This window comes from Phaseolus vulgaris, chromosome 1, assembly GCF_051622355.1.
Source record: "Phaseolus vulgaris cultivar YP4 chromosome 1, ASM5162235v1, whole genome shotgun sequence".
In the NCBI taxonomy this organism is placed as follows: Eukaryota; Viridiplantae; Streptophyta; class Magnoliopsida; order Fabales; family Fabaceae; genus Phaseolus; species Phaseolus vulgaris.
Window position 1 is genome coordinate 14,002,302 of NC_143498.1, and position 17,672 is coordinate 14,019,973.

Below are 17,672 nucleotides of genomic sequence, written 5' to 3' on the forward strand. Positions count from 1 at the left end.
TGAAAACCAATTTCATTTGTTAAAATGATACGTTTAATACTTCTTTCATTTACAATCTAAGGTTTTATTGCCTAGGAAACTATAAGGAAGTGAATGTTCTGTATAATAATAGTTTAAAAGCATCTTAACTATTGAAAACAAGAGTATTATTACTTAACTAAATGTTTGCAACTTGTTCTTTTCGCTATTAATTGATTGAGAACACTTATGAATGAATATCTTTGAAAACCAATTTCATGTGTTAAAATTGTGTTTTGATATGTTTAATATCTCTTTTACAATCTTAGTCTATTAATTGATTGAAACACTTTTATGAATGAATACCTTTGAAAAACAATTTCATGTGTTGAAATTGTGTTTTCATATGTTTAATATATTTTTTACAATCTAAGGTCTATTGATTGATTCAAACACTTATGATGATACCTTTGAAAAACCATTTCATGTGTTCAAATTGTATTTTGATATGTTTAATACTTCTTTTACAATCTAAGGTCTGTTAATTGATTGAAGCACTTATGATATCTTTGAAAAACAATTTCATGTGTTAAAATGATACGTTTAATACTTCTTTCATTTACAATCTAATGTTTTATAGCCTAGGAAACTATAAGAAAGTGAATGTTCTGTATAATAATAGTTTAAAAGCATCTTAACTCACTACAAAAAAAAATCACTTTTAGCGACCACCAAATTCGGTTGCTAAAATCACTATAATCGGTCGCTAATCATATCTGCGACCGAAACAGTCACCAAATACAGATGGAAGCGAAAACCCTGATCGCAAAGCCGTTAGCGACCGAATTATAAAGTGGTCGCTAATTTGCAACCGAAATTTCAGTGGCTAAATCGGTCGCAGGGAATTTGGTCACCAAAATTTAGAAATTAAATTAGCAACCGAAAATTCGGTTGCTAAATTTGTCGCAGATAAATTTAGTCACCAAAATTCAAAACCAAATTAGCAACCGAAATTTCGGTGACCAAATCGGTCGCAAAAAATTTGGTCACAGAAATTCAAAACCCAAATTAGGTACCCAAATTTCGGTTGCTAAATCGGTGGCTGAATTAGAAGGTGATAGCGACCACCATTTTCGGTCACTAAAAAGAAATCTTTTGGTGACTATTTTGGTGGCTAAATGGAGACTTCTACAGCGACAGATTTGATTTCGGTGGCTAAATAGCCATCAAATCAAGTTCGGTGGCTATTTTTATTTGTATTATTAATACCTATTTAAAATGGTATTTTGACCATTTTATAAAAAAATTCAGACCTGCTTATAAAGATACTCAAAATTCAATCAAGCTAAATTGTAATGAACTTCAAATACATAGTTTAAGAAGAAGTTGTGCTCAAATTAAAGGTAAATCATACTACACAACTAAAACTGTTGAAAACTAGTTAAAAGAGTCAAATCTATGATATAATTCAACATATAACTAATCTTCTTCTACTGTCATCTCTACTCTGGTCTCCTTTATGATGTCCACTGGTAGTAGGATCTGAAGAGCCTGATGCGGGATTATTCATTTGAATGTGTTGTAGGATGAGTTGCATCTTCTCATCTTGTTTGCGCATGCGTTCACTTTGCTCTTCATGAGTTTTCATCAATAACTCCATCTTTTCTTCAAGTGTCCGCTCCTTGACACGTTTTGTCATAAGTTCATCATTTAGCTTTTGAATAATCTCACGCATTTCTTCTATTTGATGGACTACTGGAGCTTGACTTGCAACAGAGTGAGGACTTGTTGAACTATTAAACCTTTTGCTCAATACACCAAGACCATAAACATTCCCTTTTTTATTTCCACTTCCAACAACATCGATGTATATTTCATTGTCATCAATAAAGGCAACATGAGAGTTTTGCGAAGATGCGCTTTCAAGCATTTGCTGTTGTTGGGCTTCTTCTCGACGTTTCTTATATTTCTCCTGAAAATGAAGTCAAATTGATTATTGCGAAGAAAACATATAGTAAAAATTAAACTATAACAAATTTTAAACATACCGCAAGGTCGCGAGTCTTGTCATTGACCCATTGTCCAGTCTTCAATTTCTTTGTTCTCTCTACAACCTCCCAAGAAGTTGGTTGTCGTTCAAGCTCTTTAGTCTACATAAATTCAATAAAAAGATATAATAGATTGTATTTAAATTAAATATAGAAAGAGAAGAAATATAATAATATTACCATTTTCTCAAAGTGAGCTGCGGTAGATATGGAACCACCACAGTAGGCTGAGGCTCCCTTCTCAACAGCCCGATTCGCCTTGGCAATAGCACTCTTGATGGAGGAAGGCCCAAGCTCACCACACTATGAAAGCCAAGCTTCCAAGACCAAGACCGTCTAGCCTTCACAAAGAAGCGTCTAGCCTTCCAAAAGGAGCGTCTAGCCTCACAAGGAGCGTCTAGCCTCACAAAGGGAGCGTCTAGCCATGATGAGGAGCGTCTAGGCCAAGGCTACATGAGGAGCATCTATGAAGAGTCCTAGACCGTCTAGCTTCACACACACAAGGGCCAAAGCTACGGTTTGGGAGAGAAAAGGCTTTGTTGCATAAAAGGCCCATTAGGGGTACTTAGTAAGATAGGTAGTGTAGAAAGAACTTTGTGAAGGAAACCTTCTAGAACCTAGGGTTGTGTGGCCGGTCATTGCATGGCACATGGCTTAGAATTTAGATTTAATTTTGGTTTTCTTTTCCTTAGAAATGTAGCTTAACATTTAAGCCCAAATAGCCTATAAATAGGAAGGCTATCTCTTTGTATTGGACAAGTTTATTTGAGTATTGTTATGCTGCCCATTTTGTGCACTAGCTTTACTTCTCCTAGAAATCTAGGCTATAAACTTCACTCCTTTCACCAATCTCCATAGAGCTGGCCGAACCTCTCTATCCCATACTCATCATGCACCTTCAAAGCCATCACAACTCTTAGGAGGGCTTTGTTTCACTCACCCATTGCTTCCGCATCCATTTTACTACTTTGATTCAAGAAGAACACATGAAATGCCATCAACTCTTGTTCTGGAATTCTGTAGAACTCCAATGCTGGTCCAAGGTTGCTCGAACAAGTTGTGGAATCCAGGTCCCCTTATCTTGACCATGCCTAACTTTACTCATAGCATTTTTAAAGATACGGGAGGCTTTTGTATCAAAAATGGATCTAATGAGTTGGTCTTGTTCCATATCCCACCTATACTCTTTCTGCATGTAAAATAAATTAGAAGAAAAACATTGTAGAAAAATAAAATATCATTTTAAATGTAATCATAACTCAAATTACCTTGAACTCTCCAAACCATCTATCTCTAAGCTCAAGACGAACCTTCTTCCATGTGGGACTGGGTTCATCATATTTTTGCTTGATGATTCGTGAGATTACATTAGAAGGTCCATTTGCAGGTGAAAAACTATGTTCAAAACATATTGTCAAAATGATATATGAAAAATAGATCATATTTACGAATTACAATTAGATTAAAATATACTTACTCTCCTCTTTCTGCATGAAGCCAGGGTCTTTGATCAACTACATTACCAGACTCATTGTCAGGTGTAAGAGAGTCTTGTATTGGTGAAGGTTGATTCATAGTTGGCTCTGTAGAAAAGGTAGTAGGATTTGATTCTCCTACATGATGTTCAATATCTTGTCCGTGAAGTGTAGGAAGTGGGGCGGCTCCTTCATAAATAGGATGTGTAGACTCCATAGTTGTTGGAAGAACAAACGAAGGGGGAATGTTGGTATTGGGTAAAGATATATCATCAACACGAACACCTCGACCACCACGATTAGGTGGTCTACGACCACCACCTCTACCCCTTGGTGTCATCTGCAAGTAAAGAATATTACATATATGAGATGTAATTAATACAATAATCAAAGTGGATCAATCAGTTTTGAATAAACAAATAAAGTAATCATGATCAAAAGACTCAAACCTGATTGTGTTTTCTACAACCAAATATGTCAGTTATCTTCCCTGTTATTCACTACAATTATGGGAAACCACAATAAAATTAATGTTAAACATAATTTGGACAAGGTATACAATCAATTTTAATGCATGAATTACCGAAGAGGTATCTGTGTCACTGAAATCACTCTCAATGTTATCCTCACTTGAAATGTATTCCTCCTCGTATTGTTCATCTATGTTTGTTTCATTTAGTAATTGTATATCTATTTCTTCTCCCTCCCCATCAACATCAGCAAGAGAATCATGAATGAATTCTGGATCAACATGTAGCACTACTTCAAGTTGTAGAAGCTCATCATCTTGGTATGGAGTGTCATGCTCAACTTCACTTACTGTGTTATCAATGATTCTAATACGAGCTTTTGTTTTAATTACTCCCAACCAACCTTGGTGTCCCTCTGGACATTTGGTGTAATAAACTTGCTCTGCCTGTTGGGCAAATATGAATGGATCATATGCTTTATTATATCTCCGTGATTCTTTTACTTGAACGATCCCATAGTTCTTATCTACTTTGGTTCCTATATTAGGAGTATTATCAAACCATTCACACTGGAAGAGAACTACATTCATTATTGGAAAGCCAGTATACTCCAATTGAATAATATTAGACAATATTCCATAAAAATCTGACTCTGATTGACCATTGGTTCCTCGTACATAAACACCATAGTTAGTGGAATTCATGCCTTCACTCCAAAGAACAGTGTGAAATTTGTATCCATTGATAACATAGATAGACCATGATTGAACTTTTCTCTTAGGACCCCATGCCAAGTTAACCAATAATGGATCTTCAATATTATTTTCTGGATTTAGAACCTAAACAAAAGATTATAAATTACACAATGTCTATCTAAAAGTAAAATTTGTATAAAAGGCAAATTAAAAACATACATATTGTTTGAACCATGTAGCAAAATAGGATGAAATGTATTGGCCAATTTGAGCTTCTGAAGTAGTAGGACTAATCTCTCTTAAATATTCAACATAAATACTGCAACAAAGAAATTGATTATTCAAACCTCATGCAACATAATTAACTTTCTTTTCAAATGAGTGAACATTGTCTTACTCAAAGTATGGTTGAACCTCTTCACAATTTTGAAGAACATACAATTGGGCAGCATCAAAGTCTTTTTGATTTAGATAATATGTCATGCATTTTCCGATTTCTCTTCCTGGATAATTGAAAATTGAAATAAGAGGAGCACGTGAAGAACCCTCGCCTACTTTAAGATTACGAGGGATCCTAGTCCTTCTTGTTTCAACATGATCAGGATAATAAAATGAGGCAAATGTAGATGTTTCCTCCACCAAGTAAGCTTCACAAATAGAGCCTTCCACCCTCGCTTTATTTTTTACTTTTTTTTTTAGGGAGTGTAAGAACCTAAAAAAGAATATGGATGTACATAATTTTAAATATTAAATAAATAAACAACAAATATTATAATAGTGATTAGTAATTTTATACCTCTCAAATGGATACATCCAACGATATTGGACTGGACCACCAACTTTTGCCTCGTAAGGTAGATGAATTGGAAGATGTTCCATGGAATCAAAGAAGCTTGGTGGAAATATTTGTTCCAATTTACACAATAACACAGGAATATTTTCTTCCATAACTCTTAGGTGTTCAACATTTAGTGTTGTCGAACTTAATTCTCTGAAGAAAAGACTAAGTTCAATAAGAACTTTCCAGATTGATTTTGGTAATGCGTCAAATGCAATTGGAAGCAAACGTTGCATGAACACATGACAATCATGACTTTTCATGCCATGTAACTTGCCTTGATTAAGGTCAACACATCTACCCAAATTGGAAGCATATCCATCTGGAAGCTTCAGTTCTTTAACCCATTTACAAATAAAGACTCTTTGGGATTTCGTAAATGTATATGCTGCTTTTGGTTTGATAAGTTTGCCACCACCAATGTCTTTCAACTCTAGCTCTTTTCGATTGCATATTTGTGCTACATCCAATCGAGCCTTGTTTGTGTCCTTAGTTTTTCCTTTGATATCCATCACAGTGTCAAACACATTCATGAACATATTTCTCTCTGTGTGCATAACATCAATATTGTGACGTAAAAGTTGAGTTTTCCAATATGGCAACCTCCAAAATATACTTTGTTTCTTCCAATTATGTTTAATACCATATTCAGGAATATTTTGTTGTTCTTGTAATTCAGTGCAAACTGGTAAGTGTGCAACCCTATTCCAAATGTCAAGACTAGACAAACGTGGAGGAGGGGGATCAGTCTCAACAAACTTCTTCTTGAATTCCTTTTTATTCTTCCTAAATTGATGATCAGGTGAAAGAAACTGACGATGACAGTCAAAAAAGGATATCTTGTGGCTATGACTAAGATAAAAAGCCTTTGTTCTTTCCATGCATATAGGGCAAGAAAGTCTACCAGAAGTCATCCAACCCGATAACATGCCGTAAGCTGGAAAGTCATTAATTGTCCACATCAAAGCAGCTTTCATCATAAAATTTTGCCTTAGTGACACGTCATAAGTCAATATCCCTTCAGTCCACAAGGTGCATAAGTCATCTATAAGTGGTTGCAAGAACACATCAATCTTATGCTTTGGATTTGAAGGACCTGGAACTAAGATTGTCAAAAACATAAACTCTCTCTTCATGCACATGGAAGGCGGAAGGTTGTATGGGGTTAGGATAACTGGCCAACAAGAATAACTTTTTCCATATTGACCAAAAGGATTAAACCCATCTGCACATAAACCTAATCTGACATTTCTTGGGTCTTGACTAAAATCTGGATGCATTCTATCAAAATGCTTCCAAGCTTCTCCATCAGATGGATGAGACAAAATAGACGGGTCCCTTTGATTCTCACTATACCATCTCATGTGAGGTGCAGTTGCCATTGAAGAGTATAACCTTCTAAGTCTAGGAATGATGGGAAAGTACCACATTTTCTTAACAACAATTTTCTTTTCAATTCCCCTCCTAGTGACTGTCTTATATCGCTCCATTCCACAAATAAAGCAATTAGTTATACTTTTATGACAATGTTCCCTATAATACAACATGCATCCTTTTGGACAACAATCAATTTTCGTACAACCCAAACCCAATTTTTCCACTGACTTCTTAGCTTGGAAAAAATTATTAACCATTCGATGATCTTTGGGCATAGTCTTCCCCATAAGTTGGACCATTCTATTGAAACAACCTTCAGACATATTATAATCAGATTTCAAGCTTAGAGCTTCCAAAGAAGCTGACAATTCTGAGTGATTCTCGCATCCTTCCCACAAGGGTGCTTGTGCAGCAGCAAGCATGTTAAAAAAATTTCGAGTTTCAAGATCAGGATTTTCCTCCATGTACTCAGATCCGATAACACTCTCTGGTTGCATGCAATGTGCATTTGAGGGCCCCACATGATCCATTACCATTTGATGGAAACGACCTAATTCTTCTCTTTGTTCACAAGTTCCATAACATGAACTCGCAACATCCATTGGGGGAGATTGTGGCAATTCTTCACCATGATTTGTCCACCAATAATAATTAGGCATGAATCCCTCTTGATAAAGATCCCACCCAACTTGATCCACATACTTGAAAACTTTACAACTACATTTAATACAAGGACATCTTAACATTTCACCTTGTTCTTGAAACTTTTCTTGACTAATAACATATTGTAGGAACTCATACACTCCTTCTCTAAATTCCTCTATTAGATGTTTGTTTCTGTCCAATCTTTTATACATCCACTTTCTACCTTCTGGGATTTCCATTAATGCAATCTGACTACAACAAATTCCTAATGTATAAACTTCTTTTAAAAGAGAGAAAACAGGACACTGAATGGAGAAAGTAAAAAATGCAAATATGAAAGTATTGTGTTAACAAGAAGAGAAGCATACCTTTGTTGGTTCACTTTGTAACTGATCTTGAAAGGAGGTACTACTATTTATATAGAGGTGCTGCTATTTATATATTTTTCCTGTAGACAAGAGAGGTGAAGAAAGTCATATTGAATCAAAAGTTCATTAAAAAAATTAGCACCTCTTTTCATGAGCCTACAGTTTGGTGATTGAATGACATAGTAGAATTAGGTATTGGAATAATCAATCATATTTATATACACAATCAACATGCAGAATTGATACCAATAGCTGAAGCCATTGGCATTTGCAACCTGAATTTTGAAATGTCTAATAATAACTTGGTACTGAAAAGGCACATAGACACGCACAGTGCACATGTGATTTTCATGTCCTCATGCATTGTGCAGTTTTAAAAAGATGAGTGTCAATTAAAGAGTTCCTGGCATAACATTCATTAGCTACCTAATTAAAAAAACAGCACCCACTCATATAAGACATACTCTAAATGATTTTGCAGTCATGAAGATACAGTCAAGGATAAAATAATTATTGATCAAATTCTTATTAATTTGCGTGGTGGTTATCATAGATAAAATGAAGAGATTTTAAATCCTAAATAGTATTACATCATGTTGAAAAGTCAATTAAAAAAACATTTCAATTATTCTGATATAAAAGAAATGCAATGATATAAAAATTAAAAAGCATGCCAAAAAAGGTGATCAATAACTAATTTAAATATTATGTGAATTATACATTTGGCATTGAGAAGCAAGCTAAGTCTAATAAGATATACAATTGATTGTTGCAATTTACATATTCATTATGGGAATTGGGAACAAAAATTTTACCCACAGCGAAGGTTCCCAATGGTCAGTGTCCTAGTTTTCCCTTCAAGATTACATCTATAAATCATGCAATTATCAAAATCCCTCACTTTAATGCTTGAAGAACCTGACATACATACATACACCATCCAAAATCACCAATTATCAAAACAAATAATACAACTCATTTCAATTTTATTTCTTAAAATTTCATTCCCCTTTCTACCCAAACTTCTTCTTATAACCCACCAATCATGTTATCTATAGTTCATCCATTATACATAACTAACAAATCTGAAATCAAGATAATCTGTGGGAAAAGAAAACAATGCTCATTGGATGCAAACTACAATCCCTTTATCCTTAGAATTTAATTTCATGGTGGTAAAATTTATTAATACAAAAATACTGATTTCAAATAAATTTGGAACTTAAAAATCACAGAATAAGGAACTTTGTCTCATTCATTTTCACAAAAATCTATAAATATTTTATATTTTCATCATTAAAATATTTAAAATATTGAATATCATAAAGAACTAAGATATTATACTCACAGTTGTACTCAGTCCATCCAATAGCCTGATTCTCGAGGTCGTAGAAGACAAGTTTATTTGAAAGCACTAAATCTGCAACAAATAAATATTTAGATGAGGCTGCAGAGTAAGGTCATGAAAAGCAAACTTCATGGAGAACCAAAATGATTATTGATAATAATTCTGCTATAACTTACATCTAGAAAAAATATATCTGGAAAACTCTTCCACCAGTAAAAATAATACATTTATCAGAATATTTACAAAAAGAATGTACCCTTTTAAAAATATAGTACTAATTAGGAGTTTTAAGTTCAGGAAGTTATAAACGAAATGTTATCAAAAGGTTCATCTTTTATTGTGCTAATCACTAGTAAAAGAAACCCATACTTTCCATTTTCAACACACCCAAACTTCTGAAATAAAATTTGAGAATGTATTGAAAACAAAAGATCACTCAAATGTGTGTCATCATTCATGTACCATCTTTATTATACTGAGATGCATCCAAGCTCAGATGAAACCATAAAAATAGTAGAATCTGCAAATGACACCTAATGCAACGACATTAAATTGGAAATAATGTTATTATCCATTATAATGCTACGTGCATAGAAATTCTATTTTAATTGTTGTAGTTCTGAGTCTGCAGAGATTATAGCTTTAATAGCAGATATGTAATTTGAATCGGACACACTACAGATTATGATTCCTTTATAATTCCAAAAAATAAACCATTCAGCAAAAGATAACACACTATCACTTAATAGCAGTCTCTAAACTACTGCTAATTTCTTAGAATAACTTACATATTGTTGACACTACATTACATAATATGATAGTATATATATAAAAGATTCCTTCATTCACCATTTCTAACCCCAATTAATATGCCCCTTAAGCTTTCTAGCAGCTCCTCCACCTGTGCTAACTTCCTTTTAGTTACCCTGCTACGCACACCCATCCACCACCACCTCTTATTTAGCCATATTAACAACTCAATTCTAGCACAGGGTCTCCCTTCCACATTCTAGTTTGCTAATAAGCAATGTCTAGACATTGTTCATCTTCCCTGGACTAGCAACGACCTTAGACGTCTACGCCTTCCATGTCCACCTATAAAATTCCTTTGACCACGTTCCACTCCTTACTTCATTTACATACCTGACACCAAACTCCCTATATCCACAATTGGTGAAAAGAATACCTTCTAAAAATTCAATTCACCCAGTGCATCAAACTGTTTTCTGAAAATTTTATATAAATGTGTTTTGTCCTCATGCTGTACTATCCATACTGGAAAGGAATCAGAGACATGAAACTAAAGAGTTCTTCCTCTTAGCTTTAAACTCAGACACAGTTTACACGATTACCAAGTTGACCAATTAAATCCAACAAGTTAATATGAATCATATATAGCAGACCTCCGTTCGCGCCTCTGTTCACGTCTCTGCTCGCAACTTCGGTCGCCTCCGGTCGCCTCCGTTCGCACCTCTGGTCGCCTCCGTTCGCACCTCCGCTCGCGCCTCCGTTCACCTCCACTCGCGTCTCCGTTCACCTCCGCTCGCGCCTCTGTTCGTCTCCGTTTCCGGCGACGTCCTCCACCTGCAGCTTCCTCCTCCTCCTCTTTCACCTTCGTTCGCACCACAATCACCTGTAGCTTCCTCCTGCTTCTCCAATGGTTCTTTGTTTTATGAAAAGTTACCCACTTTCAATACCCTAAAGTCAACACCACTCTCTAAAGCTTGAAGAAAAAAATAGTAAAAAAATTTTCTTAAAATAATAATAATAATATTCAAGAATTTATAATAAACAACTATCTCTATTAATAATTTTTATATAAACAACTTTTTTATTGAAACAAGTGATAAAAGTGTTATTAATAAAAAAATATTAATAATTAAAAAATTATTTATAATTTAATTTTGAAAATTTATTTATTTTTATAAAATTAAAGTTATTTTTGAAGAGATAGTTTTATTTAAATTTAATTATGTGGCGTAATTTATTTTTTTTAAAAGAATTAATTTTATTAATAATAAATTTTTGTTATGTAATTTTATTTATAATTTTTATTTGAACTGATATTTTAAAAATAATATTTAATTAATTCTATTTAAATTTAAGAAATTGTGATCCTTGTATAGTTTTTTAAAATAACAATAAATTATTATTATTATTATTATTAGTAAAATAAACAATTATATTTAGCGACCAAAACAAATTCAGTGGCTAAAAAATAAATGTATTTGGTAAAAAAAATAAACACTTATATTTAGCGACCACAAACAAATCGGTGGCTAAAAAATAAACAAATTTGGTGGCTGATTCGGTGGCAAAAATAAACAATTATATTTAGTGACCAAAGAAAAATCAGTGGCTAAACAATAAACATATTCGGTGACTAATTCGGTGGCAGAAAATAAGCAATAATAATTAGCAACCGAACTAAAATCGGTGGCTAAAAAAGAAACATAATCGGTGGCTAATTCGGTCGCAGATATATTTTTCCTAATTTATTAAAAACAGCCACCACTTTAGCGACCGCTGATTTTGTCACTCTCCTGTTCAGTCGCTGATTCGGTCGCAAAACTAACTAACATCATTAATAATTCAGTTGGTCGCTATTTCGGTCGCAGATTAGACACTACAGGTATTCGGTGGCTATTTCGACCACTTATTTTCGGTCGCTGAATTCGGTGACTAAAGTGTTATTTTCTTGTAGTGACTATTGAAAACAAGCGTATTATTACTTAACTAAATGTTTGCAACTTGTTCTTTTCGCTATTAATTGATTGAGAACACTTATGAATGAATATCTTTGAAAACCAATTTCATGTGTTAAAATTGTGTTTTGATATGTTTAATATCTCTTTTACAATCTTAGTTTATTAATTGATTGAAACACTTTTATGAATGAATACCTTTGAAAAACAATTTCATGTGTTGAAATTGTGTTTTCATATGTTTAACATATTTTTTACAATCTAAGGTCTATTGATTGATTCAAACACTTATGATGATACCTTTGAAAAACCATTTCATGTGTTCAAATTGTATTTTGATATGTTTAATACTTCTTTTACAATCTAAGGTCTGTTAATTGATTGAAGCACTTATGATATCTTTGAAAAACAATTTCATGTGTTAAAATGATACGTTTAATACTTCTTTCATTTACAATCTAAGGTTTTATAGCCTAGGAAACTATAAGAAAGTGAATGTTCTGTATAATAATAGTTTAAAAGCATCTTAACTATTGAAAACAAGCGTATTATTACTTAACTAAATGTTTGCAACTTGTTCTTTTCGCTATTAATTGATTGAGAACACTTATGAATGAATATCTTTGAAAACCAATTTCATGTGTTAAAATTGTGTTTTGATATGTTTCATATCTCTTTTACAATCTTAGTCTATTAATTGATTGAAACACTTTTATGAATGAATATCTTTGAAAAACAATTTCATGTGTTGAAATTGTGTTTTCATATGTTTAACATATTTTTTACAATCTAAGGTCTATTGATTGATTCAAACACTTATGATGATACCTTTGAAAAACCAATTCATGTGTTCAAATTGTATTTTGATATGTTTAATACTTCTTTTACAATCTCAGGTGTCTTAATTGATTGAAGCACTTATGATATCTTTGAAACACAATTTCATGTGTTAAACTGATACGTTTAATACTTCTTTCATTTACAATCTAAGGTTTTATAACCTAGGAAACTATAAGAAAGTGAATGTTCTGTATAATAATAGTTTAAAAGCATCTTAACTATTGAAAACAAGCGTATAATTACTTAACAAAATGTTTGCAACTTGTTCTTTTCGCTATTAATTGATTGAGAACACTTATGAATGAATATCTTTTAAAAACAATTTCATGTGTTGAAATTGTGTTTTCATATGTTTAACATATTTTTTACAATCTATAGTCTATTGATTGATTCAAACACTTATGATGATACCTTTGAAAAACCATTTCATGTGTTCAAATTGTATTTTGATATGTTTAATACTTCTTTTACAATCTAAGGTCTCTTAATTGATTGAAGCACTTATGATATCTTTGAAAAACAATTTCATGTGTTAAAATGATACGTTTAATACTTCTTTCATTTACAATCTAAGGTTTTATAACCTAGGAAACTATAAGAAAGTGAATGTTCTGTATAATAATAGTTTAAAAGCATCTTAACTATTGAAAACAAGCGTATAATTACTTAACAAAATGTTTGCAACTTGTTCTTTTCGCTATTAATTGATTGAGAACACTTATGAATGAATATCTTTGAAAAACAATTTCATGTGTTGAAATTGTGTTTTCATATGTTTAACATATTTTTTACAATCTAAGGTCTATTGATTGATTCAAACACTTATGATGATACCTTTGAAAAACCATTTCATGTGTTCAAATTTTATTTTGATATGTTTAATACTTCTTTTACAATCTAAGGTTTCTTAATTGATTGAAGCACTTATGATATCTTTGAAAAACAATTTCATGTGTTAAAATGATACGTTTAATACTTCTTTCATTTACAATCTAAGGTTTTATAACCTAGGAAAGTATAAGAAAGTGAATGTTCTGTATAATAATAGTTGAAAAGCATCTTAACTATTGAAAACAAGAGTATTATTACTTAACTAAATGTTTGCAACTTGTTCTTTTCGCTATTAATTGATTGAGAACACTTATGAATGAATATCTTTGAAAACCAATTTCATGTGTTAAAATTGTGTTTTGATATGTTTAATATCTCTTTTACAATCTTAGTCTATTAATTGATTGAAACACTTTTATGAATGAATACCTTTGAAAAACAATTTCATGTGTTGAAATTGTGTTTTCATATGTTTAATATATTTTTTACAATCTAAGGTCTATTGATTGATTCAAACACTTATGATGATACCTTTGAAAAACCATTTCATGTGTTCAAATTGTATTTTGATATGTTTAATACTTCTTTTACAATCTAAGGTCTGTTTATTGATTGAAGCACTTATGATATCTTTGAAAAACAATTTCATGTGTTAAAATGATACGTTTAATACTTCTTTCATTTACAATCTAAGGTTTTATAGCCTAGGAAACTATAAGAAAGTGAATGTTCTGTATAATAATAGTTTAAAAGCATCTTAACTATTGAAAACAAGCGTATTATTACTTAACTAAATGTTTGCAACTTGTTCTTTTCGCTATTAATTGATTGAGAACACTTATGAATGAATATCTTTGAAAACCAATTTCATGTGTTAAAATTGTGTTTTGATATGTTTCATATCTCTTTTACAATTTTAGTCTATTAATTGATTGAAACACTTTTATGAATGAATATCTTTGAAAAACAATTTCATGTGTTGAAATTGTGTTTTCATATGTTTAACATATTTTTTACAATCTAAGGTCTATTGATTGATTCAAACACTTATGATGATACCTTTGAAAAACCAATTCATGTGTTCAAATTGTATTTTGATATGTTTAATACTTCTTTTACAATCTCAGGTCTCTTAATTGATTGAAGCACTTATGATATCTTTGAAACACAATTTCATGTGTTAAACTGATACGTTTAATACTTCTTTCATTTACAATCTAAGGTTTTATAACCTAGGAAACTATAAGAAAGTGAATGTTCTGTATAATAATAGTTTAAAAGCATCTTAACTATTGAAAACAAGCGTATAATTACTTAACAAAATGTTTGCAACTTGTTCTTTTCGCTATTAATTGATTGAGAACACTTATGAATGAATATCTTTTAAAAACAATTTCATGTGTTGAAATTGTGTTTTCATATGTTTAACATATTTTTTACAATCTAAAGTCTATTGATTGATTCAAACACTTATGATGATACCTTTGAAAAACCATTTCATGTGTTCAAATTGTATTTTGATATGTTTAATACTTCTTTTACAATCTAAGGTCTCTTAATTGATTGAAGCACTTATGATATCTTTGAAAAACAATTTCATGTGTTAAAATGATACGTTTAATACTTCTTTCATTTACAATCTAAGGTTTTATAACCTAGGAAACTATAAGAAAGTGAATGTTCTGTATAATAATAGTTTAAAAGCATCTTAACTATTGAAAACAAGCGTATAATTACTTAACTAAATGTTTGCAACTTGTTCTTTTCGCTATTAATTGATTGAGAACACTTATGAATGAATATCTTTGAAAAACAATTTCATGTGTTGAAATTGTGTTTTCATATGTTTAACATATTTTTTACAATCTAAGGTCTATTGATTGATTCAAACACTTATGATGATACCTTTGAAAAACCATTTCATGTGTTCAAATTGTATTTTGATATGTTTAATACTTCTTTTACAATCTAAGGTTTCTTAATTGATTGAAGCACTTATGATATCTTTGAAAAACAATTTCATGTGTTAAAATGATACGTTTAATACTTCTTTCATTTACAATCTAAGGTTTTATAACCTAGGACACTATAAGAAAGTGAATGTTCTGTATAATAATAGTTTAAAAGCATCTTGACTATTGAAAACAAGCGTATAATTACTTAACTAAATGTTTGCAACTTGTTCTTTTCGCTATTAATTGATTGAGAACACTTATGAATGAATATCTTTGAAAAACAATTTCATGTGTTGAAATTGTGTTTTCATATGTTTAACATATTTTTTACAATCTAAGGTCTATTGATTGATTCAAACACTTATGATGATACCTTTGAAAAACCATTTCATGTGTTCAAATTGTATTTTGATATGTTTAATACTTCTTTTACAATCTAAGGTTTCTTAATTGATTGAAGCACTTATGATATCTTTGAAAAACAATTTCATGTGTTAAAATGATACGTTTAATACTTCTTTCATTTACAATCTAAGGTTTTATAACCTAGGAAAGTATAAGAAAGTGAATGTTCTGTATAATAATAGTTTAAAAGCATCTTAACTATTGAAAACAAGAGTATTATTACTTAACTAAATGTTTGCAACTTGTTCTTTTCGCTATTAATTGATTGAGAACACTTATGAATGAATATCTTTGAAAACCAATTTCATGTGTTAAAATTGTGTTTTGATATGTTTAATATCTCTTTTACAATCTTAGTCTATTAATAGATTGAAACACTTTTATGAATGAATATCTTTGAAAAACAATTTCATGTGTTGAAATTGTGTTTTCATATGTTTAACATATTTTTTACAATCTAAGGTCTATTGATTGATTCAAACACTTATGATGATACCTTTGAAAAACCATTTCATGTGTTCAAATTGTATTTTGATATGTTTAATACTTCTTTTACAATCTAAGGTCTGTTAATTGATTGAAGCACTTATGAATGAATATCTTTGAAAAACAATTTCATGTGTTAAAATGATACGTTTAATACTTCTTTCATTTACAATCTAAGGTTTTATAGCCTAAGAAACTATAAGAAAATGAATGTTCTGTATAATAATAGTTTTAAAGCATTTTAACTATTGAAAACAAGCGTATTATTACTTAACTAAATGTTTGCAACTTGTTCTTTTCGCTATTAATTGATTGAGAAAACTTATGAATGAATATCTTTGAAATCCAATTTCATGTGTTAAAATTGTGTTTTGACATGTTTAATATCTCTTTTACAATCTTAGTCTATTAATTTGATTGAAACACTTTTATGAATGAATATCTTTGAAAAACAATTTCATGTGTTGAAATTGTATTTTCATATGTTTAACATATTTTTTACAATCTAAGGTATATTGATTGATTCAAACACTTATGATGATACCTTTGAAAAACCATTTCATGTGTTCAAATTGTATTTTGATATGTTTAATACTTCTTTTACAATCTAAGGTCTGTTAATTGATTGAAGCACTTATGATATCTTTGAAAAACAATTTCATGTGTTAAAATGATACGTTTAATACTTCTTTCATTTACAATCTAAGGATTTATAGCCTAGGAAACTATAAGAAAGTGAATGTTCTGTATAATAATAAATTAAAAGCATCTTAACTATTGAAAACAAGCGTATTATTACTTAACTAAATGTTTGCAACTTGTTCTTTTCGCTATTAATTGATTGAGAACACTTATGAATGAATATCTTTGAAAACCAATTTCATGTGTTAAAATTGTGTTTTGATATGTTTAATATCTCTTTTACAATCTTAGTCTATTAATAGATTGAAACACTTTTATGAATGAATATCTTTGAAAAACAATTTCATGTGTTGAAATTGTGTTTCCATATGTTTAACATATTTTTTACAATCTAAGGTCTATTGATTGATTCAAACACTTATGATGATACCTTTGAAAAACCATTTCATGTGTTCAAATTGTATTTTGATATGTTTAATACTTCTTTTACAATCTAAGGTCTCTTAATTGATTGAAGCACTTATGATATCTTTGAAAAACAATTTCATGTGTTAAAATGATACTTTTAATACTTCTTTCATTTACA

General features: G+C 30.9%; 1 protein-coding gene and 1 long non-coding RNA gene across 2 annotated transcripts; both read right to left on the reverse strand.

Annotated features, from left to right (window-relative positions):
* Positions 1–3,100: 3,100 nt before the first annotated feature.
* LOC150029527 (uncharacterized) lies at positions 3,101–7,793 on the reverse strand. The gene is made up of 6 exons (XM_090300538.1): positions 5,443–7,793; positions 5,044–5,358; positions 4,866–4,965; positions 3,931–4,790; positions 3,275–3,821; positions 3,101–3,195 (listed from the first exon to the last, which is right to left on the reverse strand). The coding sequence occupies exons 1-4, from the start codon at positions 7,743–7,745 to the stop codon at positions 3,975–3,977; spliced, it is 3,534 nt and encodes a 1,177-aa protein (XP_090156664.1). The 5' UTR covers positions 7,746–7,793; the 3' UTR covers positions 3,101–3,195; positions 3,275–3,821; positions 3,931–3,974.
* Positions 7,794–8,615: 822 nt separating this feature from the next.
* On the reverse strand, positions 8,616–9,436 carry LOC137837141 (uncharacterized). Its single transcript, XR_011085372.2, has 2 exons — positions 9,223–9,436; positions 8,616–8,792 (listed from the first exon to the last, which is right to left on the reverse strand). It is a non-coding gene; the product is annotated as an uncharacterized LOC137837141 (long non-coding RNA).
* Positions 9,437–17,672: the final 8,236 nt, after the last annotated feature.